At 46.2% G+C, this 18,085-nt stretch overlaps 1 protein-coding gene across 1 annotated transcript; it reads left to right on the top strand.

Moving 5' to 3' along the window:
• The first annotated feature begins 2,901 nt into the window (after window positions 1–2,901).
• Window positions 2,902–16,329, top strand: Ppic (peptidylprolyl isomerase C). The gene is made up of 5 exons (XM_006987487.4): window positions 2,902–3,108; window positions 9,343–9,456; window positions 9,911–10,004; window positions 12,437–12,621; window positions 15,515–16,329. Exons 1-5 carry the CDS (start codon window positions 2,992–2,994, stop codon window positions 15,641–15,643), a joined length of 639 nt encoding a protein of 212 aa, XP_006987549.1. The 5' UTR covers window positions 2,902–2,991; the 3' UTR covers window positions 15,644–16,329.
• Window positions 16,330–18,085: the final 1,756 nt, after the last annotated feature.

Here is an 18,085-nt window from a genome sequence, read left to right as displayed (position 1 = left end):
ATTTTAATATATGATGCTGATAGAATTCAAATCAAGCTCAGGACCAAAACAACAACAACAAAAACAAAAAGTAATTAGGGTTAGAAAGTAATTTTATTAATCTGAAAAAAAAAAAAAAGATGTACTCTGAAAGAATCTTTAGCAAATATAATTAATGGAGAAACATAAAAGTTTTCCTTCTGGGATTGGAACCAAGACAAGATGTGTGAGCTTCCTAGGCCTGTGTGATGTGGTACCCCACGCCAGGTCACTTAAACAACAGCACTATACGGCCTCACAGTTATGAAGGTTAGAGTCTAGAATCAAAATGCTCCCTTTGAGGACTCCGGGTTCTTCCTTGCCTCTTAGATTCTGTGGGTACCAGCCGTCTCCGCTGTTTCTGTTCATAGCTCCAGTCTTCACTTCCATCCTCACAGTATTCTTCTTTGAGGATGTTTCTCCTCTTTTCATAAGGACACCAGTCACATGACAGTAGGTACAGCCTACGCTACTGTGACCTTACCTTAATATTGATGACACTGGCAACATTATTTCCAAATAAGGTCACAATCGTAAGTATTTGGAATCTCAATGCATCATTTTTGCTATAAATTGTATTTAATTTTTTTATTTATGGGGGGAGGCACACAAATGCCACACCCCATGTTGCGCATACCCACAGAGATACACACACACACACACACACACACATAATTTTAAGAATAAAAAAATAAATATTTTTAAAAGAATGCGTTGTCACTACGAGGCACTTTGCACCAAAACGATGTACCAAACACCGATGAATTTCACAAGAAAAGCTGAAGCAAAAAAAAAAAAAAAAAAAAAGTATACTCTAAGACCGATTGGTACAAAGTTGGAAGGAAACTGTGTGTAAAAAGTCAAGACTGCAAGGAGTTTTGAGAAGAAAAAAAGGTGTAATAGAAAGGAGGTACATAAGGAGTTTCTACATGAGAGAGCCATGGCCTTTCTAGAGAGCATTTCTTTGCCTGGGGGTGGCAGGGTACTGGTAGAGAAATGGACACCATTCATTTCACAAACATTGGTCAGTATTCATCATTCTATTCCAGACATTGTGCTAGACCTGAGACATCAGGGGGAATAAAATCAGCCACGATCCCAGTTCCCATGGTGTTTGCTTCAGATAAGAGAGACAGTGCTAAGAAGCACAGAATAAATGTATACAGTCACTACCCAGCAGCCCTGGTCTCAGACAGACAGCCCTGCTCCTCAATGGGGATTCCTTCTTGGGGAGGGGTGAGGAAGAAAGTACCCAGGTCTTCAATGGACTCAATTAGGAAAACCACTCCAAAGTGTTCTAATGTAGCAGCTATATCTCCTGTCTGTAAGAAATGCTTCTGTGTCTTTAGATAGACTCTCAGATTCCCAGGTGCTTACTTACCCAAAGACAGTCTTGGTTTGTAATTATGGCATTAGCCCTAAACTGGGGGGAGGGGGAATACTAGCAATTTTTTTAAAATTTAATTTTAGTGACATTATATTAGACTAAAACGCTCTTCTGAATTCATACTTCAAATGTAGTTTGATTTTTATTTGTTTGTTTGTATTTATTTTGGGTGTTTGTTTGTTTGTTTGTTTTGAGACAGGGTTTCTCTATATAACAGTCCTGGCTGTCCTGGAACTCACTTTGTAGACCAGGCTGGTTGAACTCACAGAGATCCATCTGCCTCTGCCTTCCGACTAAAGGCGTGCACAACTACGCCCCGCCAAAATGTATCGTTTTAAAATGGCCCTTTCCAGGCTATAAAATACTTATATCCTCATGGTGGAACCCCTGAGAATTAAGAAAACTACAGAGAAGACAAAGATGTATATTTCCATCACTACAGCTATTGTAAATGCCTCCTTCCCCTCTAGTCGCACGTAGCCCAGGCTGGCCTGGTATGTGCTATGTCTCCAAGGATGATGAGAATACATTTGAGCTTCTGATCCTCTAGCCTCTACCTCCCAAGTGTTGAGATTACAGGTGTGTGCTGCCCCACCCAGTTTATATTGTACTAGGGATCCACCCCGCCGCTTCCTACCTGCAAGGCAAGCACTCTGCTGTCTGAACCACACACCCAGCCTTCTCACTGCAATTTTTAAAGTGCTGTTTTTAATCTTTATTTTCAGTTAAGTCAGACTTTCAATATGGTTTTGCAACTTGAGTTTTTTCATTTAAAAAGAAATGAATTGAGTCTTTCTTCAAGTTATTAAGTTTCCTATATGTAACTCGTAAGATTGTTTAAAAAAAAAAAAAAATCACCCTGCCGGGCAGTGGTAACACCGCCTTTAATCCCAGCACTGGGGAGGCAGAGCCAGGATATCTGTGAGTTCGAGGCCAGCCTGGTCTACAGCGCGAGATCCAGGACAGGCATCAAAATACACAGAGAAACCCTGTCTCGAAAAATCCTACAGCTACACCTCAAAGCCCAGCTTGAGTACTTTGTTTTCGAAGGGAAGAACTCTATCTGGGACTGGTTTTGGGCCTATGTAAGGGCTGCCCAGAAAATTGTGGGTAAGGCGACAGAGTCAGCGTCCGCACAAAATGCCTCCATCTCCTTAAGTTTTTCTAGAGGACTGAATCAGGATTCCCAAAGATCTTCAAAGGCGGAATGACTCTGCGAAAGGCCATCTCGAGAAACAAGATGCAGCCCTCCCAGAAATCCCCGAAGGACAGGACAAAGCGGTGCTCAGAACTTCCAAGTCTCAAAGGAGCCGCGTTTGCATCTGGCTCTCTGCCAGGATCCAAGCGCGCCGCGGCTCCGCCTGGCTCACTGTGCCCCGGGCGTCCCCTACCAAGCCGCGCCCTCGGAGACCCCAATTCCGGCCACCGGTTTGAACTTGGGAGGAGCGCGCCCAGGGTTCCCGCCCAGCCGGGATCCACCACCCTCCCCACCGGGACCGCGCAGGCGCAGGCGGCCAAGAGTCCGACCACAGTCCCGGAGCCTCAAGGTTGCGCCCGTGCCATCGCGGCCACTGCCACCGCTCACTATGATCCCGGGTCCCCGTCTGCTGCTGGCCACGGTGCTCTGCTTGGGGCTCGGCGCGCTGGTGTCTTCTTCGGGGTCCTCGGGCGTCCGAAAGCGAGGTCCCTCGGTGACCGCCAAGGTGATCTTCAGGCTCCTGCAACTTCCCCTCCTGCGGGCCAGGCACCGGGGCGCTTAGGCGACCCCACCGCAGTGGCAGGGCTGGAGAGGAGGGACTCCCGGCGGGGGGTACTGGCGGGGACTTTGGGGGGATACTGTTTGGGACTGGAGGGAACTCGGGAATGGGGGCTAGAGGAGGGACTAACTGGGACTTGAGACTGGCTGGGACTGGAGGTGGCCACGCGGCAAGCGGGAGGGGACGTCTGTGAGGAGCTAATGGTGCGCTCCGCCACCCGGGCTACAGGGCCAACTCCCGCGGTCCCCGCCGCCAGTTGTCTGGACTTGTGGTCCGGGAGGGTCCAACGTGAGCAGTCTGGGACCCCGGACAAGTTCCCTGAACCCACAGGCCCTTTCTTCTAGAAGGGAGGCTGCTGGAGTACTTCCTTGGCCAGGAACAAAGCTGGAAGAATGTGAGGGGAGGGGACAGGCTTCCTGCTTAAGACGTCACCCGCTGGGAAGAGCCTAGGTCCCGGACAGGCTCAGTTGAGACCTGTCCTCCTCCCTTGTTTAGGAACTGTCACCCTTCAAGTTTGCAGTTTTTAACTTTGTGACGGGCCTGATTTGAGTCCTGGGCAGGCTTGACGAGGTGACACTTTGAATCTTAAGGGAGGCAGGTGGGGAATCGCCAGGAATTTAGTCCATACAGTGTTCACTGCTGAAGTTCTATTTCAGTCTGTTTTACCCCAGGATAGAAGATAAAGAAAAGGTGCCAGGAGAAAGGGAGGGAGGGATTGCTGAGGTGGGGTAATGACTATGTCCAGGGAAAAAGAAAAAAAAACAAAAAACAAGCAGCCTTGAAATGGGGTGGGACCAGTGGTAAGTGGTCTTAATGACCGGTCTGCTTTGCCACTGGAAATGATACCTCAGGACTAGCAGAAGGTTTAAATCTTCCATGGCAGACTCAACCAAAGAGCCAGCAAGAAGAGAGAAGTCAGCCCAGCACCCAGTGTCACTCTCCTGAGACCCGAAAGCCATCGTGATTAGAGTAACATCCATCCTCAGGCAACCCCTTGATCTTTTAGGTATCTAAACTGGAAAAGTCGTGCAAGCCACACAACTAACACAGATTTGGTCTGCAGGTACCATTTCAGATAAAAGCATAAGCATAAAATTCATACAACTATGAACTGTTGAAGGAAGTGAACCTAATATAGGTTGGATGCCATTTAAAAACACTTGACTGGTGAGGAAAAGCCAAGGTGGCAAAGGCCGGGGTGCCAACGGGAATTGCTGGTGCAAGGCCGGGGTGCCAACGGGAATTGCTGGTGCAAGGCCGGGGTGCCAATGGGAATTGCTGGTGCAAGGCCGGGGTGCCAACGGGAGTTGCTGGTGCAAAGTTCTCCAGGCGGGAAAGCCATTCTTGGCTCAGAGTGTACCTAAAGGACAGTTTGTCTTTGGGGGCAGGACTGTGGGCAGAATGGCCTGAGATGAGGCTGGATGAGTAAGAGAAAGACTCCAAACAGCCTTAAAAGGAATGGCTAGGAGCGTGGCCATTAAGGCTGTCATTCTTAGGACTCACAGGTTACCCTAAGGCAGTGGTTCTCAGCCTTCCTAATGCTGTGACCCTTTAATACAGTTCCTCATGCTGGGGTGACCCCAACCATAAAATTATTTTTCGTTACTACTTCATAACTGTAATTTTACTGCTGTTATGAATTGTAATGTACATATCTGATATGCAGAATATCTGATATTCGACCCCTGTGAAAGGATCGTTTGACCCCCACCCTCAAGGGGTCTCTACCCACAGGTTGCGAACCACTGCTCCATGGTAAAGTGGCTGGAGGGCTTTGCACATGGAAATGACATGATTTTATATATGCTCATAAATTTCTGTGGTCACTTCAGAGCGCGAACTGAGAGGCCGTTCGGGGCTCCATGCTAGCACTCCAGATGGTGGCTTGGATCAGGGTGGTCATCTTGGGAATGGGTTACAAGGAACTTGAAGTACATATTGGAGGCATAATTAACAGGGGTTCCCGCAAAGCTTAGATGAAAAGGGGGAGTAGGGTAGTTAGATAAAGAGCATGATGCCTAAGTAGGTGTGAATTAACAATGGGTAATTCTTCAGGGTCTGTCCCTGGTAATGTTGGAAACACCTCACCCAGAGAGCTTTTAAAATGCACTGATGGAGATCTACTTACTCGGAGCAAGTCAGCAGGCGTCTTTGCAGTAGTTCCCAACCACTTACAGTGGACACCTCCTGGCCAGCCCGTGGCGCAGCCTAGGACTAGAAGAAAGTCTACAGAAGAAAGGCCACGCCTGCGGGGGAGGGGGCGGGGCGGGGCGGGGCGTCCTGACTACATCTACTGCACTGTCACTAAGGCTCGGGCTCTGGTCTCTGGACTGTCGCCTGTTTTCTTCTTTTTCACCAAGCCTACTGAGTTCTGACAGACAGAGGTGTATGTAGGTGAACCTCACACAGACCTACATTGGTTGGGACTTGAGTTCCTTTTTTTAATGAATGTCTTACGACAATTCAGCGTAATGGAAAAAATAGAGACATTAAAAAGGAAATGTAGGCTAACTGGCTGTGACTAGTCTATGTTGTTTCGCCCACAGTCCTGTCTTTCACTATGGCTCTGTTTAAAGCTAGGAATCTGTAAATAAGAGGCATGAGGGGCTGCCCCCCAACACACACACAGTAGGGAATCCTGCCTCCAGTTCAGCCTTGCAGCCTCCTGTCCCACTGATGCTCTGGTATGAGCTCTGGATTGCAGACTCAGAATCCATTTTCCAGAGAATGCCGTGGGTTTTATACCCAGGCCAGCACAGAGTACGTAAAAATTGACACTGCCATCTTTCCCACTTTTAACCATGTCAGGAAGTGGTGTGGCCATGAGGTGGTGGCCAGGTGGCTTTGGGCAAGTCATCTATTGTCTGAGACTTTGTTCCTTCTTCTGTAGAAAGTATGGAAATGATAAATATCCGCTATTATGTGTATATTTGGAGGGTACGTATCTGCTTATAATGTGTATTTTTGCAAATTAAGTGTGGGAAAGCAGGTAAGTGTTCATTCAGTTCGTGGTCCCTCATGTGTGAGGTCACTCTTGAGTGTTGTTCATCCATGAATCTTGAAAGCACTTGTCACCCATCTAATAGATGAGATACACAGCTCAATTTTAACTTCCGGAAGGTCCCATGGCCATTTAGTAGTGGAATTGGGTTTAACCATTTTGAACTTGGTGTCTTCTTGGGTGAATCTGAAAGTAGATCAACACGGGATTGACCCTACAGGGGGGTGGTCGGGCTCTGTGAGCGCCTCCTTCCTCTTCTCTACCTCCTCAAACCTTTGGTGCCCCATAATTTCCAAATGACTTTCAGGGGCCGCCTCGGGGGAAAAAGAAGGGTCTGGGATGCCTACCCACTAAGTATGGTGTGGAAAGCAGGTGCCATCTTTTCCAAGGAGTCCACTCCAGTCCCCACCCCACCCCCAACTTCCATCCTTTACCATGACACTTTATCTGATTCGCCTTATAAAGCCTAGTTTCCTATTGAAAAAAAAAATCATTTCTGTGTGTGTTTTCTCTTTCATGGGGATAGGAACTTTGTAGGCCTTCCTTGTCCAGCTTGGACAAAGTCAGAGACAAGGCCCGTGGAAGGAGGGGCTCTCGCCTGGCACCCACCTCCCCTCCTGAGGGGTGACACGTGGCTTGTCTGCTTTCTGTTGGCATTGTGCTGAGATCTGGGGATCAGAACGGACTGCCTCCATTCTCTAGGTGCTCCCTGCTAATGAGAAGTCACAGATTAGTAAGAGGGGGCCCTTGGGCTGAGGTCCTAATGCTTTCACTCCTACCTGGGAAGCTCAGGCCACTCCCCTCCCCTCCCCTCTCCCCCTAATAGTTCCTGCTTAACCCCAGGTGGGCTGGGGAGAATTCCATATGGTGGTAAAGCACAGACCCCATCTCAGTCAGCTTTCCAGAGAACCTCATTCTTGAGCTGCTGTGTAGTGTCCAGATTCTCCTCTTTGGGCTCTGTGGGAGGCCCCTTCCCAAAGCCTCATTTGCTTCCCTTCACTCTGGCAAAGCTGAGAGTAACATTAGTCCTCAGGCCCCATGGATCCGGCAGCAGCTCCCTGCCCCAGCCATGGGAAAGGCTGCTCTGATGCACCCAGAACATGGGGCCTGCCTGGCTGCCTTGGCTCCAGGAAGGAGAGTAAGGTGAAGTATGCGCCCATCATTGTCTCTGAGACTGTCGCCTTCCATTCCTTGCCTCCCACTCCTCCGCAGCGCCCTCTCCCAATCCTTCCCGCCCTCCAGGACTTCACATACAGTGTTCTTGGGCACCTCTCACGCACTGTCTTGTACCAACTGTGGTTATTTTTTACTTTTCTTTTTTTAACACTGATCTCTGTCTCCGTCCCCCACTGTACGGTTTGTCCTGTAATAATGTGCTGCCTTCAGGACAGTTGGTGCAGGGACCTTGCCTTGTTTGAAGGTATTTAATAACTATTTCTTGACTAGACGAGGTTGGACTTTGTCATTTCTGTTAGAGCTGGGAACATTCTGATGTGATTCCTTACACTATCCTCATGGAGCTGAAGGACTTGGCAACTGGGAGGAAAAAAATTTCAGAGCTATGTGAGCTGGGCTGTGTGTGAAAATGGGATTTTCACTGCGGGTGCTGTTGGGTAGCAGGTTCGTTTTCTCCATCTGCTGCTGCTGCCTACTTTGTTGCTTTCTAAGAATTTACTCCTTTAGTTTAAGAGTCGGAAGGCTTTGCAAGTATCCTTCTGGTTGTCTCTTTAAAATTACAGCCCTGGTTCTCTGGCAGAGCTGTTCTGTTCCTGCCCACATTTCTTTCTCACCCGGGCATGGAAACCCCTTGGAGAAGCCACTTCTCACTGCCTGACTCACTCCTGCTGAAGCAGCCTTTTGTCCCCAAAGCCACGCGGGTGGCTGTCGTTTCCTGTCATACCTCACACGAAGAGGAGCTGAGTCTTCAATGCTTTCAGTAAAGCTCTTGTATAGAAATGATAATAAAACAGTGTCTGCTTTGGCCACGTGGACATGTAAATGCCACACAAAGCACTAAATATCACATCAGCCTGTGACAGGCGTTCTGATATATTGGCAGAAGTCCTTGCCTTGAGCTGAGTTTGACAGTCTTTACCTAGTGATTTTTCTAGATTTGCAAGGCATCTTTTTTCCTTGACAACCCTTCTTATATTTTTTAAAGCCATCCCTTGAATGTCTTTTTTTACCCATTCAAACAGTAAATTGGTTCGTATCATCTAAACTTGCTAATGGAATGCCCTTTGACTCCATGGCCTTTTCAAGCCTCCCGTCTCCAAATCATCCGAACATAGTGATTGGTGAAGCGAAACGCGTATAATTTCATTCCAGGTGAAACAGTTTTTAAAAAAGAAACTCCAAGAGAACTTTTAAGGTTTAATCTGAAGAAAAAAAAAATGTGGCTTGTATTTCTAGCTGTGTTATCTTTCTTTTGTTCCAAGATGACAGAGAAAGAACAAATTCTACTTGGGTGACCATGAGAAGTAGACACCTGAACCCAGGGTTGAAGTTTACAGGACGGTAGCTTTGGGGGCAGCCACACACCGGTTAGCGGTTAGCTGTCCTGCTGGGGACCTGGTGTCTTACTGCCCCGGCATGTGAGTGGCAAGCCTGCCCAAGGACTGATATTGTGTTTCGTCATCTCTGGCCGGTCCCTTGACTGCGGATGTCTACCAAGAACTCATCACGAGTGTTTGAAATGACAAAAAAAAAAAAAAAAAAAAAAAAAAAAAAATGGATAGGTAGCCTTCAGCACTCACCATTTTATATTTCTTCCTGCCAGGAGCAGAGAGAAGAGCAATAGTCTCTGTTCTCATCTTCATCCACAAAGCAGGGAACGGGGAGAAGCAGAGCTGTGGTTTTCTAGGGCTCGAGGGGTTGGGGTTATATTGAAGACTTTACAAGCTGACTCTGGCCATACCAAATCACGCTTTCTCAGTACCTAGTACATGCTTGACCCGTATGTGGTGCTTAATGTTTGTTGAGTGGATATTTGGGAATGAACTGTTCCCACACAGTGTTACGTCAGCACTTCTAACTAGCCTCATGCTTCTGGACTCTCATAAAACACTGATGGGCAGGCTTTCCTATGGGGACCAATTTTCAGATTTAATTTTGACTTAGCTCAGATTTCTGTCTTTTTCATGTGGTGACCTTCTACTCTGCATCTCAATTACCCGCAGGTCTTCTTTGATGTGAAGATTGGAGACAAAGATGTGGGTAGAATTGTGATTGGCCTCTTTGGAAAAGTGGTACCCAAGACGGTGGAAAACTTCGTGGCTCTGGCAACAGGAGAGGTCTGTCCCAGCCTCATTGGCTTTAACTGAGTACAAGTGTGGATCTTCCTTAAAACAAGATCCAAAGATGTCTTCTGGAAAAAAAAATGGCAATTGACATATCAGATGAGTGTGTGACACCTTAGACTTTTCTGTTTCTTAAATTTACTTTTTTCTTAAAAACTGTTTTCTTAAAATTACTCAGTTACTCAGTGTCCTTAGACTTTGAGAAATTGAGAGGAAAAACATCCAGTGAAAATGCAGAGTGTTCTTTTTCTACTTATTCCCATTAATACTTGATTCCTGTATTTCCGTTATTTTGGCCAGTTAATGGTAAACTTTCCCTGGTATAGAATGGCTAGAACGTAGTCAAGTTCTGTAGATGTTCAAATGTTCTCATTTTCGGGATAAACACGGTTCACCTTTCAATGAGGGTTATTTCTACTTGTGCATTCAATTGAAATCATCTCTTTAGAAAGGCTACGGGTATAAAGGAAGCATCTTCCATCGTGTCATCAAGGACTTCATGATTCAAGGAGGGGACTTCACCGCGAGGGATGGCACCGGAGGTAACACTGTCCTTGCCTTTCTCCTTTCCCATCTGCCAAGCTGAAACCTAAGCAACAGGGCCTCACAATTGTGGGGCAAAACCATAAAGCTCACTCCAGTTCTGCGTTTACTTGCTTGTTTGTTTTTTGATATTGGGTCTCTGTGTAGCCCTGGATGCCCTGGAACTCACTCTGTAGACCAGGCTGGCTGGCCTCGGAGACCTGCCTGCTTCTGCCTGCCAAGTGCCGGGATTAAAGGCGTGCGCCACCACCGCCCAGATCCCACTCCAGTTCTTTAAGAAGGATGGAGCTGTAGAGGCCTAGCGCCAGAATCCTGGCAGATCTGAACAAGTGAGGTGCTCCTGAGGTTAAGCAGGATTCCTTGATCCTTTGTGGCCTTTACACAGGATGGCGACAGTCATTTGGCAGGATATTTTGCAGGCACCAATCAGATCTTGCTCGGTATGTAGAAGACAGAAAAATGTTTGCCATGGAAAGGGAAACTAAAACAAAGGTGTGCCTATGCTGGTGTGGCAGCCAGCAGGCAGTGTGGGTGTGGAGGGGAAGGGGCCAGAAGAACACCGCTGGCATGTTGGTGGCAGATGATGGTCAATTTTTGCCTCTTCTGCCAAAACTGCTTTCTTTTGTGGTTGGCCCTTTTAGGAATAAAAAAATGTTTAAGTCCATCAACAAATGTAATACAAACTAAGTTTTATAAGCAAAGCTCAATAGAAGATACACTTAGATTTCTAGTTTCAAACTACCCTGTGTTATCTCTCCGAGGGTCATAATTGCCCAATTCCAGGAGTGTTTTCTCTCCAGCGAGCATACTTTTTCAGAGCACATACCATCCAAGCATCTAGACAGAACTTAAATCTACTTCAGAGTTAAATGCTGGTTTTGGTAGCTGTCATGGCTAACTTTTTAAAGAAGCCCCTAGGCTATTTTCAGATATTATTTTGACATTGCATTTGTTGCAATGGCTTATTTATTTATTTTTTGTTGCCATTTGACCCTTCCATTTGCCATACACATTCTGAAGATTGAGTTTTAGTTCTTGTAAAAATACAAAAGGCAAGGGCTGTAGCTCAGTGGTAGAGCACTTGCCTGGCATGCATGAGGCCTTGCGTTCAATCAACCCCCAGCACCACAAAACAAGAAAAAAAAATCTTACCATAGTGGGTACAGGTGTGAAGTGCAGGGTGGAGAAGAGAGAGGCACTCAGGTTCCTTGGGGATGAGATTTGCTGAGAACCATGCATAGGAGCAACCCGGCTGCCGCAACAGCTGCTCCCAGGCAACTGTGCAGCTGGCTGTAGCATTTGCATCCTCACCCTGCTCCTGCCTTCTTACCAGAGTCCGGCAGAAACAGCGGCAACTTTACTTTGACCTCTTTTCCTGTTTTGATTCTCTTCTTTGCCTTCCCTGCTCAGTGTGTATATGTGTGTGGCGGGCGGAGGAAGAGATCTTAGGTTAACATTTTCTGAGTTTGGAAGAGAGTAAATTTTGGACCATTTCGCCTCGACCTCTCTGTGGGCAGAGCTATCCACCAGGCCATCTCCTATGTCCTAGACAGTCAGCTTTAAAATTCTTGGCTTTGATTCCACTTCTGGTACTTCTAACTGAGCCAGGATTTTCGGTTGGCAATTCCTGGGCAAACAGACTGTCAGAAGGAGAGGTAGGCAGGACAGGCCCCTGAAGGGCTGAAACATGGGGAGGGTGGCCCTCACAGTCCACACTGATGCTGTGGGGAAAGGGTTCTCGTCGTGGCTGCTGCTTTGCCGGAGCTCCAGGGCGTGGATGTTCCTAGTCTCCATCATCCTCTGTGTCCCATGGGCTCTCAGGTCACACCTGTCAGTTACAGACTAGCTGCTACTGCTCTTGGTGCTGAGATAAGAAAAAGCAGTAGGCATAGAGTCAGGGAACCAGATGCTGCAGTCCTGCTCTGCTATTGGCCAGTTTTGTAACTCGTTCCCAGCGAAAACCAGGACCGAGAAGGCCTGTTCCATGGGTTTGTTGTGGGGTTAAACCAATGTATACACTCAGTGCTTGGTTAGCTGGATGGGTGCTGAGATGAGACGGACCTAGAACAAGTCATCTGAGCATACAACAGAGACAGGGCCCCAAGAGTGCCTCAGACACCTTTCTACCCTGCTTTCAGATGCCATCTTCCCTTCAAAATGAAATCACTGATTTATTTGGTCAAATTTTGGCTTGAGGCCATGGGTACTTTCATCTTGTGCCATAGTAAGGTCCTTCTTCTGTTCAGTTTAGACCCTGGTGCCTATTTCCTTAATGAGTTAGCTTGACCTACCCTTTCACTGCTTACGTTTGCCTAGCCTCATTCCTGTCACCTGTGGGAAACTATTAACTGATTACATGACAGGCTTCAGTTTCTCTGAAGAGTTCGCTTTTAACATTTGCTTTTGTCCCTCCTTCTTTGGCCTTACCCAGGTATAAGCATTTATGGTGAGACATTTCCTGATGAGAACTTCAAACTCAAGCACTATGGCATTGGGTGGGTCAGCATGGCCAACGCTGGCCCCGACACCAATGGCTCCCAGTTCTTCATCACCTTGACCAAGCCCACCTGGTTGGATGGCAAACATGTCGTATTTGGAAAAGTCCTGGATGGGATGGTAATTTGATATATCTTTCTCCACTCTTATAAAGCTTTATGCTTATGAGGAGACCTTCAGTAAGTCATTGAATATTCAAATGCGTTATTAGATAGCCTTTGTATGGTGTCTAGAGTTTTTTGTTTTTGTTGGGTTTTTGGGTTTTTTGGGTTTGTTTTTCAGGACAGGGTTTCTCTGTGTAGCCTTGGCTGTCCTGGAATTCACTCTGTAGACCAGGCTGGCCTTGAACTCACAGATATTCACTTGCCTCTGCCTCCTGAGTACTGGGATTAAAGGCGTGTGCCACCACTGCCCAGCTGTGACTTGAGTTTTTGAAGGTGAATAAATTACATATGGCATGGTATTTTAATTGCTAGAGGCATCAAAACAGACATTGAAGAAGTTAGGTACTTAAGTTAATTTAAGAAATATAATCAAACTAGGGACTGAATATGCATTCAATGAAATATTATTTGGTATTAAAAAGGACATTTAAATGCATGCTATAATGCACACACACACACACATGATCGATCTGTTTGTCTGTTAGTCTGTCTTTCTGTCAATCTATCTATTCACATATACTTTGAAAATACAATGAAAAACTACATTGCTAGTTATCCCAGCATGGACAGCTATTCAAAAAGCTACAACCTTAAAGCTCTATGAATGACTTCCTAGCAACTTAGCTGTCTTAAGAGACCCTTTTACCTACAAGTTATTCCTTATATAACTTTGGGGAGGTACCTTGTGAATTTTGTAAATTCTACATTGCTAGTTATTCACTGAAAAGTAACAAAGAGATCCAACTCATAACTCCTTTCTGAAAATACTCATTCTTCTCAACTCTCAGGATTTGTCCTGTAGCTTCCCAGAACATCTCTCTCAGCCTCTGCCAAGTGTCCAGGTATCCTGGTTAGCTTTCCTATTGCTATGATAAAACACTGACCAAAGTCATTTGAAAAGTAAAGGATTTGTCTTAGTTAGGGTTTATATTGTTGACACACCATGACCCAAAGCAGACTGGGGAGGAAAGGGTTTATTTGGCTTACACTTTCAAGTCACTGTTCATCACTGAAGGAAGTCAGGACAGGAACTCAAACAGGGCAGGAACCTGGAGGCAGGAGTTGATGCAGAAGCCATGGAGGGGCACTGACTTGCTCCCCATGGCTTGCTCAGCCTGCTTTCTTACAGAACCCAGGAACATCAACCCAGGAATAGTACCATCCACAATGGGCTGGGACCTCCCCATCAATCACCAGTTAAGAAAATGCCCCACAGTCAGATCTTATGGAGGCATTTCTCAACTGAAGCTCTCTCCCCTTCTGTGACTCTAGCTTGTGTCAAGTTGACATAAAATTAGCCAACACAGGATTTATCAGACTTTCAAATTAGAATCCATCATCCAGGGAACTGAAGTAGAGGTCATGGAGAAATGCTACTTACTGGCCTCCTCTCCATGGTTTGCTCAGCCTGCTTTCTTATATCATCCAAAATCACCTGCTTATATGGGCTGGACCCTTCCACATCCATCATCTACAAAGAAAATGTCCCACAGACAATGCCCACAGATGGAGGCAGTTCCTCAGTGGAGGTTCCCTTTCCCAGGAGACTAGTTTGTGTCCAGTTGAAACATAAAGCAGCTCAGCGACCCTGGCTTCCCATCCCCTTCGTTTTGTGTCCCTGGGTCTCATTTGCATGTGAGTTGCTCTGGGTCATCTGAGTTTACACAGCACCTCACTAGCTGTGGTTCTCTCACCTATTTCTACTGCTGTCCTGATCCCCGTCCCCCAACCAAAGGCCAGAAACTGAGCCGCACCCTGGAGAACTCATCAGAAATGACTTTCTTGGTCACAGCACGCTCCCTCTTTCACTGTGACCCTTAGGTTCACGGGCTTGAGAGGCCCTCCAGGGCCCCTACTACTTGGGATTGAATTACATCCATGACAGATCAACCGCTAGACAAATGGCTTAAGTCATCTCCAAATAAGTCAAGTCAGAGGCTGGCTACTTTACACATGCTTTTTGGTCTGCATTGCATGTCTAGACTAGGATAAGGGAAGAGCCGAAACCAACCCAATACCATGCTAATAATTACAATGGGTTGTAGCAGTTCAATTGAAATACCTTTTATTAGAGCTATGATTTACAAGGCTAGCTAAGACTTTTTCAAATGTAACATGTGTTTATTATTAAAGAAATAGGGAAATATATGTTATCTGAGTTTCTGAGAAACAAGTACCTTTATTCTCTCTGAGTGGACTGATAGAGCGTGTGTGTGTGTGTGTGTGTGTGTGTGTGTGTGTGTGTACATATAATAACACACATATATACATATAATACACACATATCTTACACACATACACATATTTATTACATGCACACCATATATATGTATATATATATGTATATGTATATATTATTGCATGTGTATGTAAAATCCCAGGATAATCTCCTAGGTGCTCCACTCCCAATGGCATTGTTTTGAAGACTGACAGTAGCAGATAAGGAGAATGCTGGAGTTATTTGCAAAGCAGCGCTCCTCAGCTTGCATGGTTTTAAATGATGAACCGTATGTCCCAGGGCTGGGGATGTGGCTCACTTGGTAGATGCTTACTGATCAGATAGGAAGTGCTGAGTTTGGTCCTCTGCACCACTTAAACCTGTGGTGGTGGTGGTGCACATCTGCCATCCCAGCACGTGGGAGGTGGAAGCAGGACTATCAAAAGATCAAGGTCACCCTCAGCTGCATAGCAAGTCCTAGGCCAGCCTGATAGTCGAGACCCTGTCTCAAAAGAGTAATAACAGCAAACATTTCCCATTTGTACTTCTGGAATTGGACTGGTTATTCCTGTGAACCGTCATAGCTACCAACCCCCAGTGAGCCACAGGTCTCCTGTTTTTCTCTTGCCAGACTGTGGTACACTCCATAGAACTTCAAGCCACGGATGACCATGACCGCCCACTTACCGACTGCACCATCGTCAACAGTGGCAAGATAGATGTGAAAACGCCTTTCGTGGTCGAGGTCCCCGACTGGTGATAGACATGGCGGAAATCAAGGAACACACTCTGGCTGGTCCGTGTGTGCATCTGCTATCCATCAGGTGTCTTTTGACTCTTTAGTTAAAGTTGTACTTCAAACAACAACAACAACAAAAATTCTCTTTTAATTTCCCACTCCAGATTGCAACGAAGATTTAAAAATCAACCACACAGCCAGATGTCCTGGCAAACACCTGTAATCCCAGCACTAGAGAGGTGGAAGCAGGAGGATTAGGGGTTCAGGGCCAGCCTTGGCTACATAGTGAGTTTGAGGCTAGCCTAGTCTATGTGGAACCCTGTTTCAAAAACCATGCCAAACAACAATAAAAATCAACCTAAGCTTATAGTGCATGAATTTTGGCATATCACCTGCTCAGGTACTTTAAACAGAAACAACATCTCCTTCCTTTCCAATGGTGCTATTTTGAAATCTGAAAACTTCACATTGGCTATTTATTTTTAAGAACACGGTCTTTCATTTGTTTGGTTTCACTTAGTTTCTTGTCTTCTCTATGTTGGGTGATCTGGAAAGTTTGTTTAAGAACGGTGACTAAGGCGAGGCTTAGCAGTCTTTGTTCAAATAATTCTTGTCAGGTAAAGGGAAATTTGAGTAATATCATATGTCGTATGTCATCAGCATTTTTGTGCTTTAATGTTCTTTATATTAAATACTTTTTATATGAATTGGCTCCTTCCGCAAGACTTTTCTCCCTTTATTTTTATAATTTTTATGTGATGGATGTCTTGTCTGCATGTATGTCTGTGCACCATGTGTGTGCAATGCCCAGGAAGTCTGGAAGAGGGCACCAGATCCCTTGCCTGGTGCTGGAGTTATAGACAGTTGTGAGCTGTCATATGCGTGCTAGAAATTGAACCTGGGTCCTTTGGAAAAGCACCAGAAATGGGCCACAGAGCTTACATCCCAAACACAGAATTTGATCATTCACTAATCTTCACTTAACATTTAGACCAGTGGTTCTTGAAACCTTCCTAATGCTGTGACCCTTTAATACAGTTCCTTGTGTTGTGGGGACCCCCCCCCCACCACCACCATAAAATTATTTTCATTGCTACTTCATAACTGTATCTTGCTACTGTTAATGAATCATATTATAATTTAAATATGTGGTATGTGACTCCCCCCTTCCCCACGGGGGTCACAATTCGCAGGTTGAAAAACCACAGATTTAGACTTGTCTTGAGTCCAGTTGCTATGGAATCTTCTTAGTTGATAGTGTGAGTCAAGACTCAGGCTGTATTTCAAGGAAATGAGACAGTCTTAGAGCTGTGTGACATCTGAGGCTGTATAGCCGAGGCCAGGCTCTGGTTAGCTGGAAAGGGAATCATGCCCGACAGTGAGGAGTCAAAGAAGTCTCTTATCATCTCTGCAAGAGATGGAAACAGGGGGACTGGAGAGATGGCTCAGCAGTTGAGAACACTTATTCTTACAGAGGACCCAGGTTTGATTCTCAGCACTCACACGGCAGTTAACAACTTCTCTAACTCCAGTTCCAGAGGCTCCCACACCCTCCTCTGGCCTCTGGAAGCTCCAGGCATGAATAGGGTGGGTGCATGTACATACATGTCGGCAAAACACACATGAATAAATCTAAAAGCAATAACAACAACAAGGATTAAAAAAAGTTTTGAAGAATCAGAAGGTACCCTTGCTGTCACTGCTGCTGGTGGTGGTGGTGGTGGTGGTGGTGGTGCTGGTGGTGCTGGTGCTGGTGGTGCTGGTGGTGGTGGTGCTGGTGCTGGTGGTGGTGGTGCTGGTGCTGGTGGTGGTGGTGGTGCTGGTGGTGCTGGTGCTGCTGGTGGTGCTGGTGCTGGTGCTGGTGGTGGTGCTAGTGGTGCTGGTGCTGGTGGTGGTGGTGCTGGTGCTGGTGCTGGTGTGGTGATGATGGTGGTGGTGGTGGTGCTGGTGGTGGTGGTGGTGGTGGTGGTGGTGGTGGTAGTGCTGGTGGTGGTGGTGGTGGTGGTGGTGTGGTGGTGGTGATGATGGTGCTGGTGGTGGTGGTGGTGGTATTGTTAAGTCTATGATATACTTTGGGAATAGTTTGCTCATATTTTTCACAACAAATATTTATTGTGGAGCTTTGCTGTGACAAACTATGTCAGGTCTTAGTTTGACCTTTCGGATATGACCATGAACAAAGAGAAACGAGTCTCGTGTAGCTGACACCCTAGTGGAGGAGATGGAAGATCAGCAAGCATAAACAGAGGTGAGGGAGATGAAGAGGACAGGTGTGTTGCTAGGCTGGGGTGGGAAACCCCCTTAGAGCAGCTTCCTATGACTCCCCAGAGGGATCACGTCTGCACATGTGGAGAAAGAGTGGGAGGTGACCCAGGAAGATGGCCCTGACATTGGGTATTTTTCTATTGCTGATAAAATAACACAACCAAGACCACTTACATGCTGTTTCCAGAGAGATAAGAG

This window comes from Peromyscus maniculatus, chromosome 19, assembly GCF_049852395.1.
Source record: "Peromyscus maniculatus bairdii isolate BWxNUB_F1_BW_parent chromosome 19, HU_Pman_BW_mat_3.1, whole genome shotgun sequence".
Lineage (NCBI taxonomy): Eukaryota > Metazoa > Chordata > Mammalia > Rodentia > Cricetidae > Peromyscus > Peromyscus maniculatus.
Note: the sequence above shows the minus strand (reverse complement) of the source record. Positions and strands in the feature narration are given on the sequence as shown.

Coding starts and splice junctions, on each gene's coding strand:
- Ppic (XM_006987487.4), top strand. CDS start 2,992: ATGATCCCGGGTCCCCGTCTGCTGCTGGCCACGGTGCTCTGCTTGGGG. Junction 9,457..9,910: donor TGGCTCTGGCAACAGGAGAG/GTCTGTCCCAGC, acceptor TCATCTCTTTAG/AAAGGCTACGGGTATAAAGG. Junction 10,005..12,436: donor CGCGAGGGATGGCACCGGAG/GTAACACTGTCC, acceptor GGCCTTACCCAG/GTATAAGCATTTATGGTGAG.